Below are 19,366 nucleotides of genomic sequence, written 5' to 3'. Positions count from 1 at the left end.
AATTTGCTCTCAGTTTAATAAATACATTTAATAAAGATGTGCTGAGTAGTAACCATATGGGAAGTATTACGGTAGTCACTTTGGGTGAGACAAGCATAAATAACACACTGGCCCTTCTGTTTGGGAAATATCAAGCTAATAGTAATGAAAATTAGTTGTTGTGAATAACTAAATGCAGGGAGAATTAAGTGTCTAGTGCTTCACATCTGAAACTTTACAATAGAATTGTCTTGGGCTCGTGCTGATTAAAACAGAAATTCTGATTCAGTAGTTCCAGAGGGTTGGCCAGATCTGCAGGTGATTTGGGAGCTTTTTAGAAATCAGATCCTGCCTGCCTTGAGAAAGAGGACAGTAGTGGAATGGCTGTGATGCAGAACATGGAGCCAAGTTTCTCACTAGAGAAATTGAGGCGGTCACATATGAATTGAGCCTTGTAAATTGCACCAAATTTTATATAACCAGGAAAAAGGGATAGATTTTCCAAAGAATTCATACTATCAAAATATTATACTACATTCATCAAAGTGTGTTCTATTGACGTTTACCTCATAGGACTTCACTGCTTCTTAAGTAATGCTTGAGGGTGACAATATATTGCTTTGGAGAAATGAATTGGTGACTTGGGAGGTAAGTTATTAACTCTCATTATGCTTGAATTTCCTCATCTGTTATTTTGGAAACTAACAGTTCATAGCATCATTGTGAGGCTAAATGACAAATTTCAGTAAAATCTCTAGCATAGCTCCTGGCATACAGTAAAGCCTCAAGAAACATTAGCTTAATACTACCATACTTTTAGAGAAATGGCATAAATCAAAGCACAGAGGAGGAAAATATATGTTCTGGAAAAACAGTTTCCAGTGTGGTAATACTACAGAAAATGTGGAGACATGTAATAGGAGAGGATGGCAAAAGGTCGAATTGGCTTTAATCACAGCAACATTGAGCAAGTGCTGTCCTTGAGAGGAGAGTGGCATGTGCGATTGGAACTAGCTCAGTAAACTGCTTGACACTTTTCTTTGATATTTTCACACAAGAGAGCTGTTCAGAAAGAGTAGTGTCAGGAGGTCTTTGAAGGAGGTCAGGCTTACACGGGGTTTTGAAGGATGTATGCAACTGGAGAGAAGTGAGCACAAAAAGGAGGACTGAGCACAGCCTTCTTGAGATGGTTCCAGCCTCAGGGTTGCCCATGATTTATACGAGTACAGTAAAATCAAGTTGGAGAGATGGGGGCTGGACTATGAGAGCTTTGGGAGTTAGTGAGAAACAGTATAGAGCTCAGCGTGCATTGGAGTAAAGATGATCCAGAACCAGAAAGCAAAAGATAAAACACTATGGAGAAGTCCCTCCGCTGTTCACCTGAAACTATCACGAAACTGTTGGCTAATTGGTTACACTCCAATTCAAAATAAAAAGGTTTTTAAAAAGGGCTTATTTTCTTAGAAGTTGCCCCTTTCTTTTCCATCTCACTTATACTCATTTATTCATTCTCATTTTTATAGTTTGTATTCTTTTCAACAAAAATGTAAAAGATCCTTTTTTATATTTAAATTTGGAGGGCTTTTCCCCCCGGGTCTAATATTGCCTTTCCTCTGCCAATACATTCAATGCTAATAATAATAATCACATTTTAAAAAGAAATTAACTTACTTGCACCTGCCAAGACCAAGTTTGGATTTTAAGGATTCAAGATTTCAAATACTATCCTATCATTTTGATAAAAACAGAACTACACATGTGACATGTAACTGAATCTATCCAGGATGCCAAAAGGAATTAAAGGGCATACATTCTTTCTCTTTTAAAGAACTCTGAGAATTAACAGAAGTCAAACAAATTGTATTCATGGGGCAAAGAAAAGATAATATTTAAAAATCTCAGCTGAAAGTCTTATCTTTGCTACAGACCCTTTGCCATTTCCTTTCCTTTGCCCAAAACAATTTACTAGTAGCACAAAAATTGCACTAAAGAAAGAAAGCTTTCCATGTTGAAAACTTTGTATCTATTAAGAAAATATAAGGAACAGATATGTATCACCTTATAAAGATCTCTTGAAATAAAAATGCAGACATAAAGAAAAAAAATCCAAACCAATAGATTGATGACAGCCATAAACAAGGTGTTTTAGACTGATTGGTTTTGCCCTGAAAATGAAATGATAATCATACATTCAAGATGCTCATCCTGCCCCTAGGCAGCCATTACTGGATGAAGAAGAGAATGAAGATGATTAAGGATTATTGATTAGCATTCAGGGACTTTTTGTCATTGGCAATAGATTTATAATGTACATAAAGCAACAAATAAAGTGTCTAATCTTTAATAGAGCACTCAGTAATTGTTTTGCCCTTTCTTCCATTCCAATTCCCTTCAAATGGCATACTTTTACAATTTGTTTAAAGAATTTGATAAATGAATATATGAAGGAAAGCTTATTGCCAAGTATTAATACAAACTATTCAAATTTATCATTTGTTTTTATTGTTGCTAAAAATACAACAGAGTAAGAAGAGTTTTATAAATTTTTTACTTTTTCCGTGATCAGTGAACAACTTGGCACTCTGTCTTCAAATGAGAGAAAAATAAGCCAACATATTCATAGTATACACTTAATTAGAAATCAAACTACAGGAGCAATTCTGAGCTCATAATATTGTAGAGTTTGAGGAAGGATGAGTGTCCTATTATTACAAACTCTTTAAATTGAACATTGTAGTTTCAAATACTTTATAGTCAAGATTAATAAAATAAATTTGAATAGTAGCTTTTATCCTATGAAAACGTGTTTGTTACTTGGTCATGTCCATTTCTTTGTGACCGCATGTACAACAGCCTGCCAGGGTCCTCTGTCCGTGGTAGCCATTCCCTTCTCCAGAGAATCTTTCTGACCCAGGGATAGAACCCAGGTCTCCCTAACTGCAGGCAGATTCTTTACCATCTGAGCCACCAGGTAAGGCCTCTTGTCCCATATATTGCCATAAATAAATTGTGACCAAACTATCATTTGAAATCATAAACCTATGAAAAGTTGAACAGGTTATAAAGCTAAAGATAATAAGCATAAGGCACACGAGTCTGTGCTAACTGCTGAGAGCAACTATTTTAGATAGTATCTTGCACATGCGCAAAACAGGCACTCAGTAAATGCTCATTGACTTGCATCGAATTCCCTTCTTCTTAAATACATGCTATTGTTTTTTCTTGGGAATCTTTTGCTCTGCCTGTTTTTTAAGAACTCGAAGACTTCTTGTTTGAACAGCCTAAAATGTGAATTTATTGGTGCAACATTTCAGAACCTTCTAGGCTAAGATGGTAACTCCATTTTCTGTGATCCTTCTACTACTTAATTACCCTGACTAGACCAGGATGTCTAAAGGAGTCACTGCCTTTCCTCCTTCTCTGCATCCCCACAGCTTAAAACAAGAGTCTGACTTTTTAGCTCTCAGATTAGGATTAATTACTTCATGAATTTAGAGTAGCAGATTTTACTGGAGTCTGTGATAATTTTAAGAATTAAAAAATTAAGCAGTTCATTTTAAGAAAATAATACACAAAATTCATTTTTTCTAGAACATATGTAAATGAGTGAGAAAATATATAACATAATAGTTTTAAAAAATTACACAATTTTTGGATGTACTCTTCTTTCTCTCATCTACAGTTTAATAATGCTTTTAGTCTCATGATGACAGGAAATATAAGAATTGCTGAGCATCAATTTTTCACAGTATCTATAAAATTATTAAACTATTGTTAGGGGAAACACAGACTGAAATTGCTCACCCTGGCCAGGCACCACAGTAACCATTTGCCAGAGTTATTTCATGACTAAGGTCCTGGTAAGGAACATAGAACTAACAAGCAACCGCCAACTAAAAGAATTTGGGAAAAGTCAAAAGTTTCATGTGCCTTATCAACTTCAAAGAATCTTCCTCACTCAAATCCATCTTGATTGAGTGTGCCACCAGGAAGGATCCTGAGGCAGAATCATTGGCCAGACACAACCCAGAAGCTAACCCCGTCGCCATAAAACCTGAGTCTGCAAGCCATATGGCAGAGCAGTCCTCACAGGTTCCCTCACCTTCCTGCTCCCCACTTGGGTGTCCCTTCCCAATAAAGTCTCTTGCTTTGTCAACACGTATGTCTCCTTGGCCAATTCATTTCTGAGTGTTAGACAAGAGCCTACTCTCCAGTCCTAGAAAGCGCCACCCTTCCTGCAATATTGTCTCACAGGATGTTGTATGGACTAAGTATTTTAGAGTTTTCAGAATGTTATAAAAAAGATTTTTATTTGACTCTATAAACTATATATCCTAGATCAACAGTCTCAATATTAATGTTGTAGGAATTTTTCCATCCTAAAAATATCACCAATAATTTAATAAGCGTGTTTAATCTATGCACATGATTATTACTTTATTCCTTTGTGCATTAGGCTAAGTAAAATCTTAAAACATGAAAATAATTATGGAAAAGATAGATTCGAATGCTGACTAAAAATATGCAACATATTTACCTGTAGGTGAATGATTATTTATGAGTTTATACCCATGGCATTTTAAAATTGAAATCAAAACATGAAAAGTAAAATGGTCATGTTTAATATTTAAAGCTTTGAGTAGAAAAAAATTTTAACTTTCAACAGTTAGATCAAAAGCAACAGAGAATAAAATTTAACAAGAATAAAAAGATGTACTATTTGTTAAGCTATGTGTGATATATCAAAGTTCAACATTACAGGTGACCTGATGGCAGATGGCTAGTTGTTGCATAGTTTTTCACAAATGGCAGTGTATTCCACGTTATCCTCTGTAACCTGCAGTCTAGTGTGGACAGGAGAAGTTATAAAGTATCTGAGAGAGATATTTGATCCCAGCTTTCATTCTTTACACATTCTTTACACATGTTGGGTAACTTTAGATCAAAGTCTATATATAGGAGCAATTTTGACATTCTAGACCAGATGAATTCTTTGCTGTAGGGGCTGTCCTGTGTATTGTAGTATGTTTACTAGCATCCTTGACCTCTACTCACTAGATTACATCAGTATCTTTTCAATTGTGACAACCAAATGTCTTTCAAAATATCAAATATCCCCTGGAGAGCAAAACCATCCTTATTGGAATACTATTGTTTTAGATTATTTGCGACAAATCCGATCAACAAGGGAAAATGATTCAAATGAGATCCAGGATTTAACTGGATTTTATGTAGACCAAGTGATATCCTTTCTTTTTTTCTTTTTTTTAACCATTAGCACAAATTTCACAGATATTTTTTTACTTCTGTTCTAGTCCAGAAAAGGGCCAAGTTCATCAAAGTTAACCTTCTGATATGTGGATCTTGGTAAATATAATCGCATCCCCTTGAGATTTTTCTATTTTCTTTTTTCTGTCTTGTTTCCATTTTTTAATTTTTTTGAAAAGAAGCTAACTTTTTATTGTTAGGAAAACATAGTAAGCATCAATTTCTTGTTAAATGGAGGCCTCAATAATGAAAAACTTTGGTAATAAATAAGTTTTTCCTACAAAAGCAAACACTATCCATGGCTACAAAACATAAATGCCATTGCCATAGTAAGACATTGGATAAAAGTCCTTGAGGGCTCAATTTGGTTCTGAAAAAGGGTTAAAGAAGAAGCTGCAGCCCATAAATTTTAATTTAGTCACACTTCATGATAACTCTCTCTGCCTTCAAGCTGAGCATCTGTAGATCTGAGACTATCAAAATAAAATTAATTTAACATACAAGAGTCTGACTAACAAAATTTCCTATAAGTAATGCATTGCAGAATTTATTTATATTCCTGCTTCTGATTGGACCACAATTCCTCTTCCTTAACCCCTCCCACTTCAACAAATTTAAGCTCACATTGTTTGACTTCTATTTTTTTCTTCTTTTTCACATTAAGAAATTGCCTTTTCAGTTTATACATGAAGGGAACATTTTACATTTTTAGATGCTTCCAAACACATCCTTCAGTGAGCTATCCCCAAATTTGGATTTGATGAGACAAATGATGTCATCATTTGGCATACTGCCTTCCTGACACAGTAAAACTTTCTAATGCAACTGTTATTAATGAGCTAAAACTTTGAAATCAGTTGGCAATTTAGCTTTTGGTTGGTAAAATGCTACTAGGCATTCAGAAAAGTAAAGTGCCAGATAGTTTCTATAAAAGTAATTTATGAGGATGCACTTTTTCACAATATTTTAACAGATCATAAAATGAAACATTTACTTAAGGTGGTCTTTCTACCCACATGTGAGCTCCCCAGATATTTCTGAGTTTGAGAAAAGTCTCCAGTTGCCTGGAGCAAGCCCAGATGCATAGCATATGGACTGTGTATAAAACCTCAATTGCAGAGGAACCTCTAGTCCAAATTCAACAGAATTAGAAGTTAACGCTTGTTCCCCATATTTACAATACCGAACCCAGAGCCAGTTCCTGCCATGCCGATGTCTCATCTATGACAGTTAGTAACTGGGCCTGCAGGGGGACTTATGGTCACTTGTTCCATTTGGATTCTTAAGTTTAGTAGGAATTAGGAGTTGTCATTTCTAGGCTTAGCTTTGACCATATTATCTAATTTTTGTTAAGTGTCTTAGCCTCTCCTTGCAGATATCTCATCATTCCTAGACCAAAGTTCATGGAAAACATAAAACTTGACTCTATAAAGTTCTGTCTCTAGGAGCTATGCTAACTTATAGACTTTTGCTTTTCAACTTCCAAATTTCCATCTAAGGATGGTGACATTTTTAAAATTAATTAATTTGGACTCTTAAAGATGATCTTAACTTTGGACTAAATTGCACACCTATTGGCTGTAATATCTGAATTTGCTTTCATTGAACGTTTACAGAAAAGTAAAAGAAGAATAAAGTGATACAGGTAAAGATACTAAGGATGACCTGGGCAGAGGCATTATATAATTGCTGAACTCTAATATAGAATTAAAGTAGTCCAAAACCTTGTTCATTTTGTCCAGAAACAGCAGTTAGAATAGGATTCAAGCAGTAAACCTGTTCTTTGAAGATCTGCAATTTGGTTCTCTCAGTTTAATGAATTTAGACAGTTTAAATGAGACATTTGGCTAAAAGCCCTGAATTTTTCAGATGCTTAACTGAAGTCAGCTCATTCACTGTGGGCTAGGGGGCTTCAAGTCTTGATTTCTAAAGAAAAGGAATGTAATTGCTGAAATCTTTGGACATTGAAGCCTAGAATCTTATGTCAGCCCCAATTTTTCTCTAATTATATACACAAATCTCTCCTTACTGGTTTAGGAAATGCTTGGCTGCTCCATATTTCATATGCTTGCCTGTGAGCTCTCTCAGGTCATACCTAGAGTGACAAAGGACTTTGCAGAGTTTATCTTAGTAAACCCCGAGTAATTGAGTGTTTAACCTGGAGGCGAATATTGGCTTCTTAGGTTAGAATTGGAACTACAGAGATCAATCACTTAAGAATTTAGGATCTATCTATTGTCAGGAAGTAAACTTCATTCACTGCAGACAACAGGAGACAACAAGGTGAAGGGCAATCCAAGAAGACTCTCAGGGGAAGCATCTGTTTGAATTCCCAGTAGTTCAAATCTAAAAGCCATTGAGAGAATTGTTCCAGCAGATGTTGATTGCCACCAGAGATCAGAGACAGATGATCTCTCAGGTAGGAAAAATCAAGACTATGAACTTTTGAAATTTGTCAATATTATGTGAGATGCTTAAGAATTTCTTAAAAGTATTCACCCTGCATTCTATTAACAAGTAACTCTATGACTATCCAGGAAATAAAGTATAAACAAATAACTTTTCTGTTACTTTCAGACTCACATAATACAATATAAAATTAGGTTATCTGATGTATATATTCAACATAGCAATAAAAAATTGGGGGATAAGACTAAATATACATCCTAATATGGATACAGGTCTTTTCAATGTTCAAAGAGATTTTAAATGTTAAACTTTGTGTTTTATATCTACTGAATTCCTACTTTATTTATTAAAGGTTATAGAAATTCATTTGAAAGTGATTTTTAACACTTGGAACACAATTTTCAAAAAAAAGCCATATTAATAGGAAAACAAGTCAGAAAGACTTATTCAATATACTAAGAATACTGCATATTTACAATAAAAATAAGGAAACAGAAGTATTAAATTCATTCTATTAGAAATCAATGAAAAAAGTACATAACTTTAGCAAGCTTGCTTCCTTGGTTTTATTAATATTGATAACTAAAAAATTAAAGATAGTTTGAGAATCTCATTACCTGCTGAGACAATTCTGACAAGACATCAAGACAATGGTTCCCTTGTACATCTATGTTTGGTATAGATTGCTTAAAATATGTGGGCAGTTCCAGAGCAATGGCTAGCAAATGAAAGGGAAAAAATAACGAGAGTGGACTTGAACCATGGCATATACAACTATGATTGAAAAAGAGTCATAGGACAGGAATGAGTCTAATTATTAGCCATTCCACGCATCAAGTGATAGGACTGGCTTGGGACAAACACGACTTCTATTCCTCCCTATGCCAAAGTAGTTGGGGCTGGTCACTGCCTTCAGCATCTATGGGAAAAGCCTCAGGCAATGTGCCATCACAAATCTGAAAATAGGGGATATTCACAAATCAACTGGAAAAGTTTTAGAAACTGATTTTTACTAAGCTTCCAGAGCTCACCGACACTACAGACTGGCTCAATCATTATTCACTTGATTTTTAGTCTGAGTTATATCATTAATCTGATTGCTTAATTTGTCTTGCAAAGTGAGCTTGTTGGAATTAGAGAAATTATTAAAGTTATTTCATTAAACTGAAAAGTAGTTAGGTCAAAATGAATCTCGCCTAGTAACCTCAATATTAGATCATTTTCTCCTTTACTCTCATCAATTTTCTGTCCTGTCATTTTATCAGAGAAACTCTCTGTCTAAAGCAGCAGCTCCTCCATACTGTCCACATTCCTCAAGCAAGATGCCTTGCTAAATCTTTACCTGTTTTTTTATTAAGTGAAATTCCACACTACAATGTAAGCTCATGAAGTCAGGGCTTTGCTTTCAACTTTGGATCCTCAGGTCTTCGAACAGTTCCTAGTATGTTATATAGGCACTCAAATAATTGTTGAATGAATGAATGATGCATTATAGAGAAAACAGTTCCTGCTAGAGACTATGTGTAATGTATTTACATAGAACCTCTTCACTCCTGTGTGCCACTCCAAAATCATAGTTGTGATTTTTCTTCACATAAATCTGGATGGATTATTTTCACATATGGAAATGGTTGCACTACCCATCTGTCTGAAAGGAGTGGCTAGAAAGTGTCAGTTCATTAAACTTTGATGTAACATTAACTGAGGTTATAAAACCTTCCAGAGTTTTCTGATTTTTGAGTATATAGCATTTACTTTGTGAAGCTACATATAACATAAGCTATGTACTGATCTTAAGAGAGTAAAAAATATCTACATTATTTGAGCCCATGCTTATATTGTATTACTATATGAAGGACACTGATTAGATATTCAGTTATTTTTTCATTCATATATAAATTACACATGACTTATATTACCTATCAACATAATTATCTTTTTATTGCACAAAAGTTTTTAGTCCTTGAGAATTCTACAGAACTAAAGCTCATGTTTTCTAATATTTATATTTGTAATATTGAATATTATATTCAAATAGGGTTATCCTGAACCAGAGTATTCAACCACTTAGCTTTTAATCATTCATTTTAGCCACTTTTTTTCTGTTTTGTTTTGCAAATAAAATTACATAAGACAAAGTGGTAGTAGAATATTTCTGGCATTAACTTGGCAGAGTCACAGAAAAAATACAGAATAAATTATTACGTAAAATAAGATTCCTTAACACGCAATGCCTGAGATAAGTTTTCATTTGGTTTTATCTTCTAAAAATTAAATAGGTGTTAATTTGCCATGGGCAATGTGACACAAGACAAAACTTTTGATTCAATATAATAATCCACTTGGTAATTATTCAGTATCCATGTCTACAACATAAATAAAAAGAAAAAAACTAATTAATGAAGGATATAACCAAGAGCACATCATTTGGTTTTCTCACATTTCCCAAGTCAGTTTATATGGTAATTATACCACGAAAATGAATTTGGGGACTTAAGAACTGGATTAACTTTACATGTCACAGTTTATAAATTAGATAAAAGTCTATATTTTCCCTAACTTAATCCTGCTTAAAACAGCAAATTGAACGCTATTATCTTGGAATTTTGTATCCCATCAATTCAATATAAAAATATAATACATGTGTGCATTTAAAGTGCACACATATATGATATATGTGTAATATTTAAAGTGAAATTTCACATGAAAAAGATTAAAAATTATTCATTCAAAAACAGTCTCACCAATAACACCCCACTTCTGATATTATAAAAAGAGCAATTATTAGTTCAGTGCAAAAGGTAGGAAAATGCATAATTATACTCTGAAAGTTACATGATGTGTAACTAAAGAGAGGCAATTCATTTTTTCATTTGTTTTTCTCAGTAACAAAAACTTTGATGTTTTAAATTTGTAGAGCTAAATACTCTAATCATATTCATTCCAAGTAAAATCCAGTTCTTTTAAGATGGTTTGCGACCTTAGGTATGCAACCATAGATAAGCTTCAAGACCTTTCTTCAAAACATGCTGTAGCATTTAATACTATAGCATAAGTTAGATGTTATATCATTTAACAACCACTCAAATATTTACTTACTTTTTAAGGTGCTACTTTCCTCATAAAGAATCTATAACAGTGGTTCTCAAAGTGTTATCCAAGAATTTCTGGGTATCCTCAAGAGCATTTCAGGGGGTCTGCAAACTGAACTATTTTCATTGTAATATTAAAACTTTATGTCTTTCTTATTCTCATATCTCATGAATGTAGAGTCAAATTTTTTAAAGGTTACAGGATGCACAATAATATTGTAAAATAAAAGTGTCTGTGTTTGGAATTTCCGCATAAGTCAGCAGTGAGAAATAAAGAGAAATAACTAGAAGTGTGTATTTAAAAAAATGTCCAATTTCCTACCCAGTATTCTTATGGAAAAGATAAACACACATAAAAGTGTATATTATTATCTCAGCTGACCCTTTCCTTTAAGCATAACTATTGAGGATACAAGGAAGGAAAACTCAGGATATACTTCAGGCAGTATCAAAAGCAGCAATATCAAATGTCTGATACATTTTTTTAAGTTGTGCAACTAAGGGTTTTCTCAACTTCTCAGATATTCCCTTGTGTGTGTGTGTGTGTGTGTGTGTGCTCAGTTTTGTCCGACTCTTTGCAACCACATGGACTGTAGCCTTCCAGGCTCCTCTGTCCATGGGATCAGGCAAGAATACTGGAGTGGGGTGCCATTTCCTTCTCTAGGGGTTCTTCCTGACCCAGGGATCGAACCTGCATCTCCTGCACTGACGGGCATATTCCTTACCGGTGAGCCACTGCGGAAGCCTCAGTTTAAGAATCTTTAAATACAGAATTAGTGGATATAGTTTCTATTTCTCTTTACAAAGACTTTTTGAAAATGAGACCAGCACATACCCTACATCCATTCAGTGTCATTGAATCTAATGTCTCAAAGATTTCTTAGTGCAATTACAATCTCTACCTAAAGGCAATAATTTTCAGAGAAGCAGTCGAAAGGTTTACTGCACTGAGGCACTGAATGCTAATTCCTGAAATGTGTTAAGTGTGACTAAAGTAACGTGACTGGTAAAAAAGATTAACAAGAATGTGTTTATCCAAAAAGAATGCCTTGGCACACTATTTTAAACGGTGAACTTGTTTTTCTGAAATAACCATAATCATAGCATGCTAAATCTAATAAATATGGCAGATGTCTAAGCTGAATAACACTGTTTTCGGTTAGGAAAAAAAAATAGACTTTACAAGAGAGTACTATTTTCCTTATTTATTAACTATTAGCTTACTGAAACCACAGATTTTATCTTAGTCAAGTCTGCTTCCCAAAATACTATATGCTTAAAGAATTTTGAGTGATAGTACAATTTACACTGTAGTTATAAAGATAATTTCAAAGGAGAAAATCCTCAAATATTTTGGGCAATAGCAGTCTTCCTGCAGTAAGTACACACTCCTAAAAAGACAGCTTAGTATGACAACACTCATTTACTTGCTTCAGTGTATTTGTTGAAAAAACAATATAGCAGTCCTATTACTTTATAATCATACTTCATATTTTACATAAATTATAAAATTATTTTACTGAACAATGCTTACAATGGGAAATTAAATCAAAGATGTCCAAATGATTCCAGAAATGCAGATGCAAATTACAGCTTCTCAGAGGGAAGTCGGAACCACCACAGATATTTTGAGGAGTTTCAAGAAAACACAAGAATGAACACTGAAGAACTCTACGTAACCATTTATTGGTAGTGAATTGAGCCCATTCGGATGATGTGATTTTGAAGAATCTTCTGGGCATGAAGCATGAATGCAAAGATCCTGCTGCATTTTTATTTCACAAATACTAGGGAGGAACCTTGACACAGCAACACTGTCCTTTTACTAAGTTTGAAGAAGTGACCTTGAGGACCCCTTGGTTCTGAAAAAGTAACAATCAGTAGAAATAAAGCTCTGAAAGTTGACCAGATGTAGTCTGCAGAGAGCAGATGATTTAGATTTCAATGAATCTTTCAAGTTTCTACGAGAGAAATTATTTCCTGGAGTATCCTGGTGCAAGACTTCAGAACCAACCACCCCAAAATATTTCACTTTGGGATGTGAATGTTTTTGAGCCAAAGGCAATCAAGGCCTTTCCAGTTCAAGAGAACCTTCTGCCTCTCACCTGAGTGAGTGAGTGAAAGTCACTCAGTTGTGTCCGATTCTGTGACCCCATGGACTATGCAGTCCATAGAATTCTCCAGGCCAGAATACTGGAGTGGGTTACCCTTCCCTTCTCCAGTGGATCTTCCCAACCCAGGGATCGAACCCAGGTTTCCCACATTGTGGGTGGATTTTTTATCAGATGAGCCCCCAGGGAAGCCCCTTAGCTACCTAAAAGAATTTATATCAGGGGGAGAGTCCTTTCTTTGAAGGAGATCTGTTAGCAGAGATAAATTTTATCTGCATGGCCCATATGTATGGCAGAGCAAACATCTAGTTGCCCAGCATCTACTCTTCTTAACCTTGTGAATTACTGTTCTTCCCTTTGAAGTTCCAGGCTGCCCTTAGCTCAAGGAGGCATATACCTCATTGTACCTTTCTGTCTTTGACCCTCTCATATATGGGGGATTCCCATGCATATGAAATTAAATTTGTTATTCTCCGGTTAATCTGTCTCATGTTGATTTGATTATTAGACCAGCTAAAAGAAGCTTTGAAGGGTAAGGAAAATTCTTTCTCCCTAACACTGGAAATCAAGACTAGTATTGAGAATAAGAATGCTCTTATTTAAAAATGGGATATGGAATACAGTTTAGAACCTAAATGAATTACCAGAAAATAGAACATCTGACAAAGGCTTTTATTCACAAATAGCTTTTATTAGAACTGGAAAAATGTTCTGGATAAGGAGATTTTTGTAATTGGGATAATGCCAGCGAGAATGATACTTTTCATGGAGTATGTTAAAAGCTCATATAGTATCAGAAGATTATGAGGGGTATCTGTAGAAGGCACAGTTATTGTTGTTGTTTAGTCGCTAAGTCAGATCTGACTCTTTTGCCACCCCATAGTCTTTAGCCCACCAGGGCTAAATCTCTGTCTGTGAGATTTCCCAGACAAGAACACTAGAGTGAGTTGCCATTTCCTTCTCCAGGGGGCCTTCCTGGCCCAGGGATCGAACCCACATCTCTTGCCCTGGCAGGTGGATTCTTTACCACTAAGATGTCAGGGAAGCCCAGAATGCAGAGTAGCAGCGAGTAAAATAAAAACCATTTTCCTCTGGGTAGCAAATATATTATTGTTTCCTGCATATGTTGTCCCCTGTAATAATTATTTAGTCACAAAAATGCTTTGCTGCAGCATGTTGGCTAATTAATTTTTCTGGTCAAAGAAGGAGCACTAAAAGACACTATTAAGATACTTACACCCCCAAAATGTGTAATTTTTTCACATTGTCAGAGCTGTATAGAAGTCACTGTTCTAGACTCAAATCAACTAGCTGCAAGATATAAAATTTTCTTACATTTCTCTTGCTCTTAATCTAATGAAGTAAGAACAGCAACATTTTTATGCAGAATACAGTTTCTAAAAACACAGATTCATGAACAAAGGTAATCTACTACAGAGCATAACTGAACATGGGAAATACAAACAAGGGTGAAAGCTATTAGGAGAGTTCTAACTTCTAAATCAACACATCTAGGGACATATCTGGGGCTCTCAGCTTCTTTCTGTGGTTCTATCACTGTAGTTTTACTTGTAGATGAAATTCAGTCTTGCATATTGAAAACTCTTTCTTAGAGTGACATATAGTTGCCATATGACATCCTTAGATATTAATAGCTATTGAGATTCATGACGCCTGAAAAGAATGAAAATTTTTTGTTTGTTTGTTTAATCAGGGATACACTTCTAGAATTAAGAAGAAAACAGCAGAAGTTGACTGTCTTTTTTTAAAAAACCTCTCATTCTCATGGCTAATGAAGATTTTGGTACAATAATTGCCTAACTGCTTTTCATGTAGCTTGTTGTCACTTTTTATTTTCATATATAAAGACAACCACGATGAAAAGATGAGTAAATAAGATTTAGATGCATGAGAATCTTGCTGCCTTTTTGCGGAAAATCATTAAACCAACATATGAAATTTCAGAATTAATGTCATTACACACTTAATAGACAGTGACCATCTATTTTCCCAGAATAAGTAACAATATTTTATTTTCAAAGGATAAATCTCATGTGAGGGAAGATACAGTTGACAAAGGGATTCCCCTGTGGCTCAGGGGTAAAGAATTTGCTGGCAATGCAGGAGATGCTGCAGACGTGGGTTCCATCCCTGGGTCGGGATGATCCCCTGGAGCAGGGCATGGCAACCCACTTCAGGATTCTTCCCTGGAGGGTCCCAGGGACAGAGGAGCCTGGCTGGCTACAGTCCATGGGTTTGCAAAGAGTCTAACACTACTGAAATGACTGAGCAGGCATGCAGGCACACATAGTTGACAAAGCATTTTGGGATGTGACTTCTATTTATTTGTTAGTCAACATAATGCAAGTTGTTAAATATAAAAGAATAAAAAAAGAAAACAAGTTACTCACTCTTGTTGTGTAAGCAGCTTCTGGGTCATCTTCTAGAACCCGTGAAAGTCCAAAATCAGAAACCTTACACACCAAATTACTGTTGATCAAGATGTTGCGGGCAGCAAGGTCTCGGTGAACATAGCCCATGTCTGAGAGATACTTCATGCCAGATGCTATGCCTCGAAGCATCCCTACCAGCTGGATAACCGTAAACTGGGCATCATGTTTCTGAGAAATAGTTCAAACGTACAGTTAAGACTTGTTGCTATTTCCTAAGACATATTTTGATTACATTTTCATTTACTGAATTATAGAGCCTATACATCCTGGTTTTAAGTACACAAGCCTAACAAGATATACAAGAGTAAAGCAAAACAGTATAGTAGCTACAACACTTTGTAGCAAGAAGTTGCCTAATATTCTTTAATTTCAGGTTCAAACCCAGAACTTTGCTGGTCTTTTGAGGAGACAAACTCCTCAGAAACTTTAAGGCCAAGAATAATGAAATAAAACGGATCGTCTGGCTGTTTCTCGTGTTTATTGGCTTGATTGAATGTTTATTCTTTCTGTTTTCATGTGTTTTGTTAATTACTTCAAATAAGGTGGCTTCCCTGGTGGCTCAGAGGTTAAAGCGTCTGCCTGCAATGCAGGAGACCTGGGTTTGATGCCTGGGTCGGGAAGATCCCCTGGAGAAGGAAATGGCAACCCACTCCAGTATTCTTGCCTGGAGAATCCCATGGACGGAGAAGCCTGGAGAGCTACAGTCCATGGGGTCGCAAAGAGTCGGACACGACTGAGCGACTCACTTCACCTCACTTTCATGTGTTTTTTTAACTACTTCAAATAAGGTAATTTTAAATCTTTCATCATAAAAAATAGTTGAAAATTAGTCAAAAATATTTATTGAGTATATGTTTTTCTACCCAACCTCGAGTTTTAGGTCATAAAATTGAAAGCAATAGGAGATAAATTCAGAGTACTAGATTTAGAAAAGTTTCTAATCTGTCTGGATTAAAATAGAAATATACAGTTTATACAATAGATAGATGATAGCTAGATAGATGCATGCATATATACATAGATATATAAAAATTTAATGTCTAGTAATATTTAAGCAAACAATGATTTAAAAGGAATATTTATTATACTTTAAAAGAATACTTATTAAATATTTTAATTACCTGAGTTGTAAAATGCTTGTTTTTGAAATATGTCTGTGAAAATAATTGCTACTAAAATCTTTATTTGCCTCACAACTATTAAAATAAAGAATATAATTTCTCATTCATACAAAAATTAGAATTTTCTCCATGATTATGAATTATAGTTCATGCTTTATCTACCTACCTACCTATCTATCTATCTATCCTTATCTACATAGTGCTGAAAGAACCCTGAGAATAGGGTCTATGTCTTGATTTTTTATTTTTTTTCATCCTTGTAGTGACTGATGATTGACAGTGTCTTGTATTCCACATAACTTCTGAATTTCTTTGAATATAATATGTGTTGAAATTATTAAAACAATTTTTATAAATATAAACAGCTGAAATTTATATGTACATATGTTATACATGTATATATGTATGTATATAAGTTAAGGAATGATATCTCTGGATTGAGAATCCTTAGGCATTATATCACATGCTTAGCTTCTGAGAGGACAGTACTATGTAAGAGAGAGAAGGTCTCTTGTCTTAGAGTCGATGGAGGTTGCTCTAAATAAAGAAACGAGCGTTTCTGTCTTATACCAATTTTATTTACGTCTCACGTTAGAACCTTTAAATTTTCGTTTTAACTAATGTGAATCTTGTCTGAATAAAAAAAAACACTGAAGAAAATTACACAAACTTATTTTAAAAATATAAACCATCAACATTTGGATGCTACCAGATAAAGATGTAATTTTACAATCTTCCTTTTACTGTTTAGTCCCAACAAAGTCAGTTTTCTTACAACTTTGATTATCTAACAAGCATCATAATAGAGGTTGTCACTATCATTTTCAGCAATTTATTCCATATTTATATATGTTTGTACATAGATAAAGATAAGGTGGAGTTATGTAAATGTATATAAAGTATCTACTTACACGTAAGAAACTGTCCAAGGAACCATTCTCCATGTATTCTGTGACGATCATAACAGGTTTACCTAGGTTTAGATAAATAATAAATGCCTAATCATCAGTAGAGTTCAACAAATATCATGCAGTGAACACACATAATACATTTTGATATACCTGATTAATTAAAAAACATAAATTTTTCTCTGTCCTCCAAAATTTGCAAAGTTGCAATTAAAAAGAAAACTAGTCTTCAGTAGAAAATGAAACAAAAATTGGAGAAAGATTTATTTCCAGAAAAAGGGCCATAACCTATATGATAAGTAAATTAGCTTATTTGACATGGTTTTCCTCAAATCAAATGATGACACTTTCTTTACCCTAATTGCATATTATTTTAGCTGATATACAAAATCAAGTATTTCTGTCTCTAAGCCCAAGTAGAACCAAAAATTCCACAATTATTTACACTTTATACAGATATGTACAGAGCTATATACTAGGTTTTTTCTCTCGGGCTGGTTATTCAGAAACAACTAAATCAAAGTCCCTACATTCATGAATCTTACATGTAAATTGGCAAAACAATTAAGGCTAATAATTATAATCATTTTAATCCATATTCAATTAACACATTAACAGTTATAAAATCCACACTACCTTTAAAAGAAAAATAAAATTAAAATTGCTGTTGATAATACCTTATAATAACCATTTTAGAAATATGGTTCTTAAACACCATTAAACATTTTAACAAGCATTTAAATAACTTTATACATACTTCATTTGTATAAGTGCTAGTTTCACTATTTTATATATACTGACACTAATTATCATCATTCTCACTTTTTACATGAAGAAAACCCTGAAATATATAGAAGGTAATTAATTTAATGTCTCACAGCTAATAAGTTATAAAACCAGAAGTTGCAACTTGAATATATTAATTATGCTGTTACTGTTGGAAATGTACACTGAGGAAAACACTGAATATATGAAAAAGCACTAGACAAATGCACAGAAGTGCTAAGTATGCTGATACTTAGATCTACAAATAGAATAAATCTTCAACTATAGGTAATAATTGAGGCAATTGTTGCGTGTCAGTTCTACGGATCATTCTGAATTAAAAGAATAACTGAAGACTATAGCACTTAAAAGAAATTATTACAGTAAAACGTAACTCCAGTTTCAAAACCTACCCGTATTACCACAGCATAATTCACTTCCTTTATTGTTGCTTTCTTTATATACTGCTTTAAATATAAATCTGGCATGTTACAAAAAAAAAAAAAAAACCTCACTTATTTTCCAAGTCCAGAAGACCTGAGTTAAGTTTTGACTAAGCATGAGAGACCTTGAACACAGAATAGATTTTAAACAAACATTCATGTACACATAATTGTAGAGCATGCATAATTTTTTTCATGTGTTTCTTCTTCATCATGGTTTGTTTGCCATATTGATGCCAGAAAATAGCTATCTTTCCTTGCTTTTCCTTTCATTAGTGAAACTCTTAATTCATACTGGTTGTGAAGTATGGCTCAGCATCAGGAAAATTATACTTACTACATTTAGTATGTGAATATGTCCCAAGCTGTATGTCTTATTTATTTAGAGGTAAGGAAATTATTTAAATTCTGTAAAATTTATTAGATTTTCATACATATACAAATCAACTGACACAGTGATTTGTTGTCAATTAAGACTGATTTGGTCATGTATTTTGGGTAACATATCAGACATATTATACATCTCTTGGTGTACCATTGATATAAAGTTTTTTAAGCTAAATATTAATAAGATTTCCACACTTTCAACAACAAGAAACAACCTCATAATGCCTGAAAAGTTATTTTAGTCAAAACCGTGAGCCTCGTCTTGCTTCTTCAAAATTTTAACTAAACTTTGATTTAACAATATTTAGAAAGAAAGAGAAAATTCAACAGTTTCTTGGAAACTTCTCTCTCTCCTGAACTGGTAAATCAAATATCTAAGGACTGATTCCAGAGAACTAACCTGAAGTGGAATAAATGAACACTCAAATGA

At 34.2% G+C, this 19,366-nt stretch overlaps 1 protein-coding gene across 4 annotated transcripts in view; it reads right to left on the bottom strand.

Moving 5' to 3' along the window:
• The window catches only part of EPHA3 (EPH receptor A3), a 405,712-nt gene that overhangs the window by 26,820 nt on the left and 359,526 nt on the right, over window positions 1-19,366 (bottom strand). For all 4 annotated transcript variants that reach the window (XM_027979022.2, XM_060404088.1, XM_042230433.1 and 1 more), the window contains exons 12-13: window positions 17,345-17,406; window positions 15,271-15,480 (exon numbers count right to left, since the gene is read on the bottom strand). In XM_027979022.2, the coding sequence (XP_027834823.2) occupies window positions 15,271-15,480; window positions 17,345-17,406 (272 nt within the window). The remainder of the gene's footprint in view (window positions 1-15,270; window positions 15,481-17,344; window positions 17,407-19,366) is intronic.

Source organism: Ovis aries, chromosome 1 (genome assembly GCF_016772045.2).
Source record: "Ovis aries strain OAR_USU_Benz2616 breed Rambouillet chromosome 1, ARS-UI_Ramb_v3.0, whole genome shotgun sequence".
Classification (NCBI taxonomy): Eukaryota; Metazoa; Chordata; class Mammalia; order Artiodactyla; family Bovidae; genus Ovis; species Ovis aries.
Note: the sequence above shows the minus strand (reverse complement) of the source record. Positions and strands in the feature narration are given on the sequence as shown.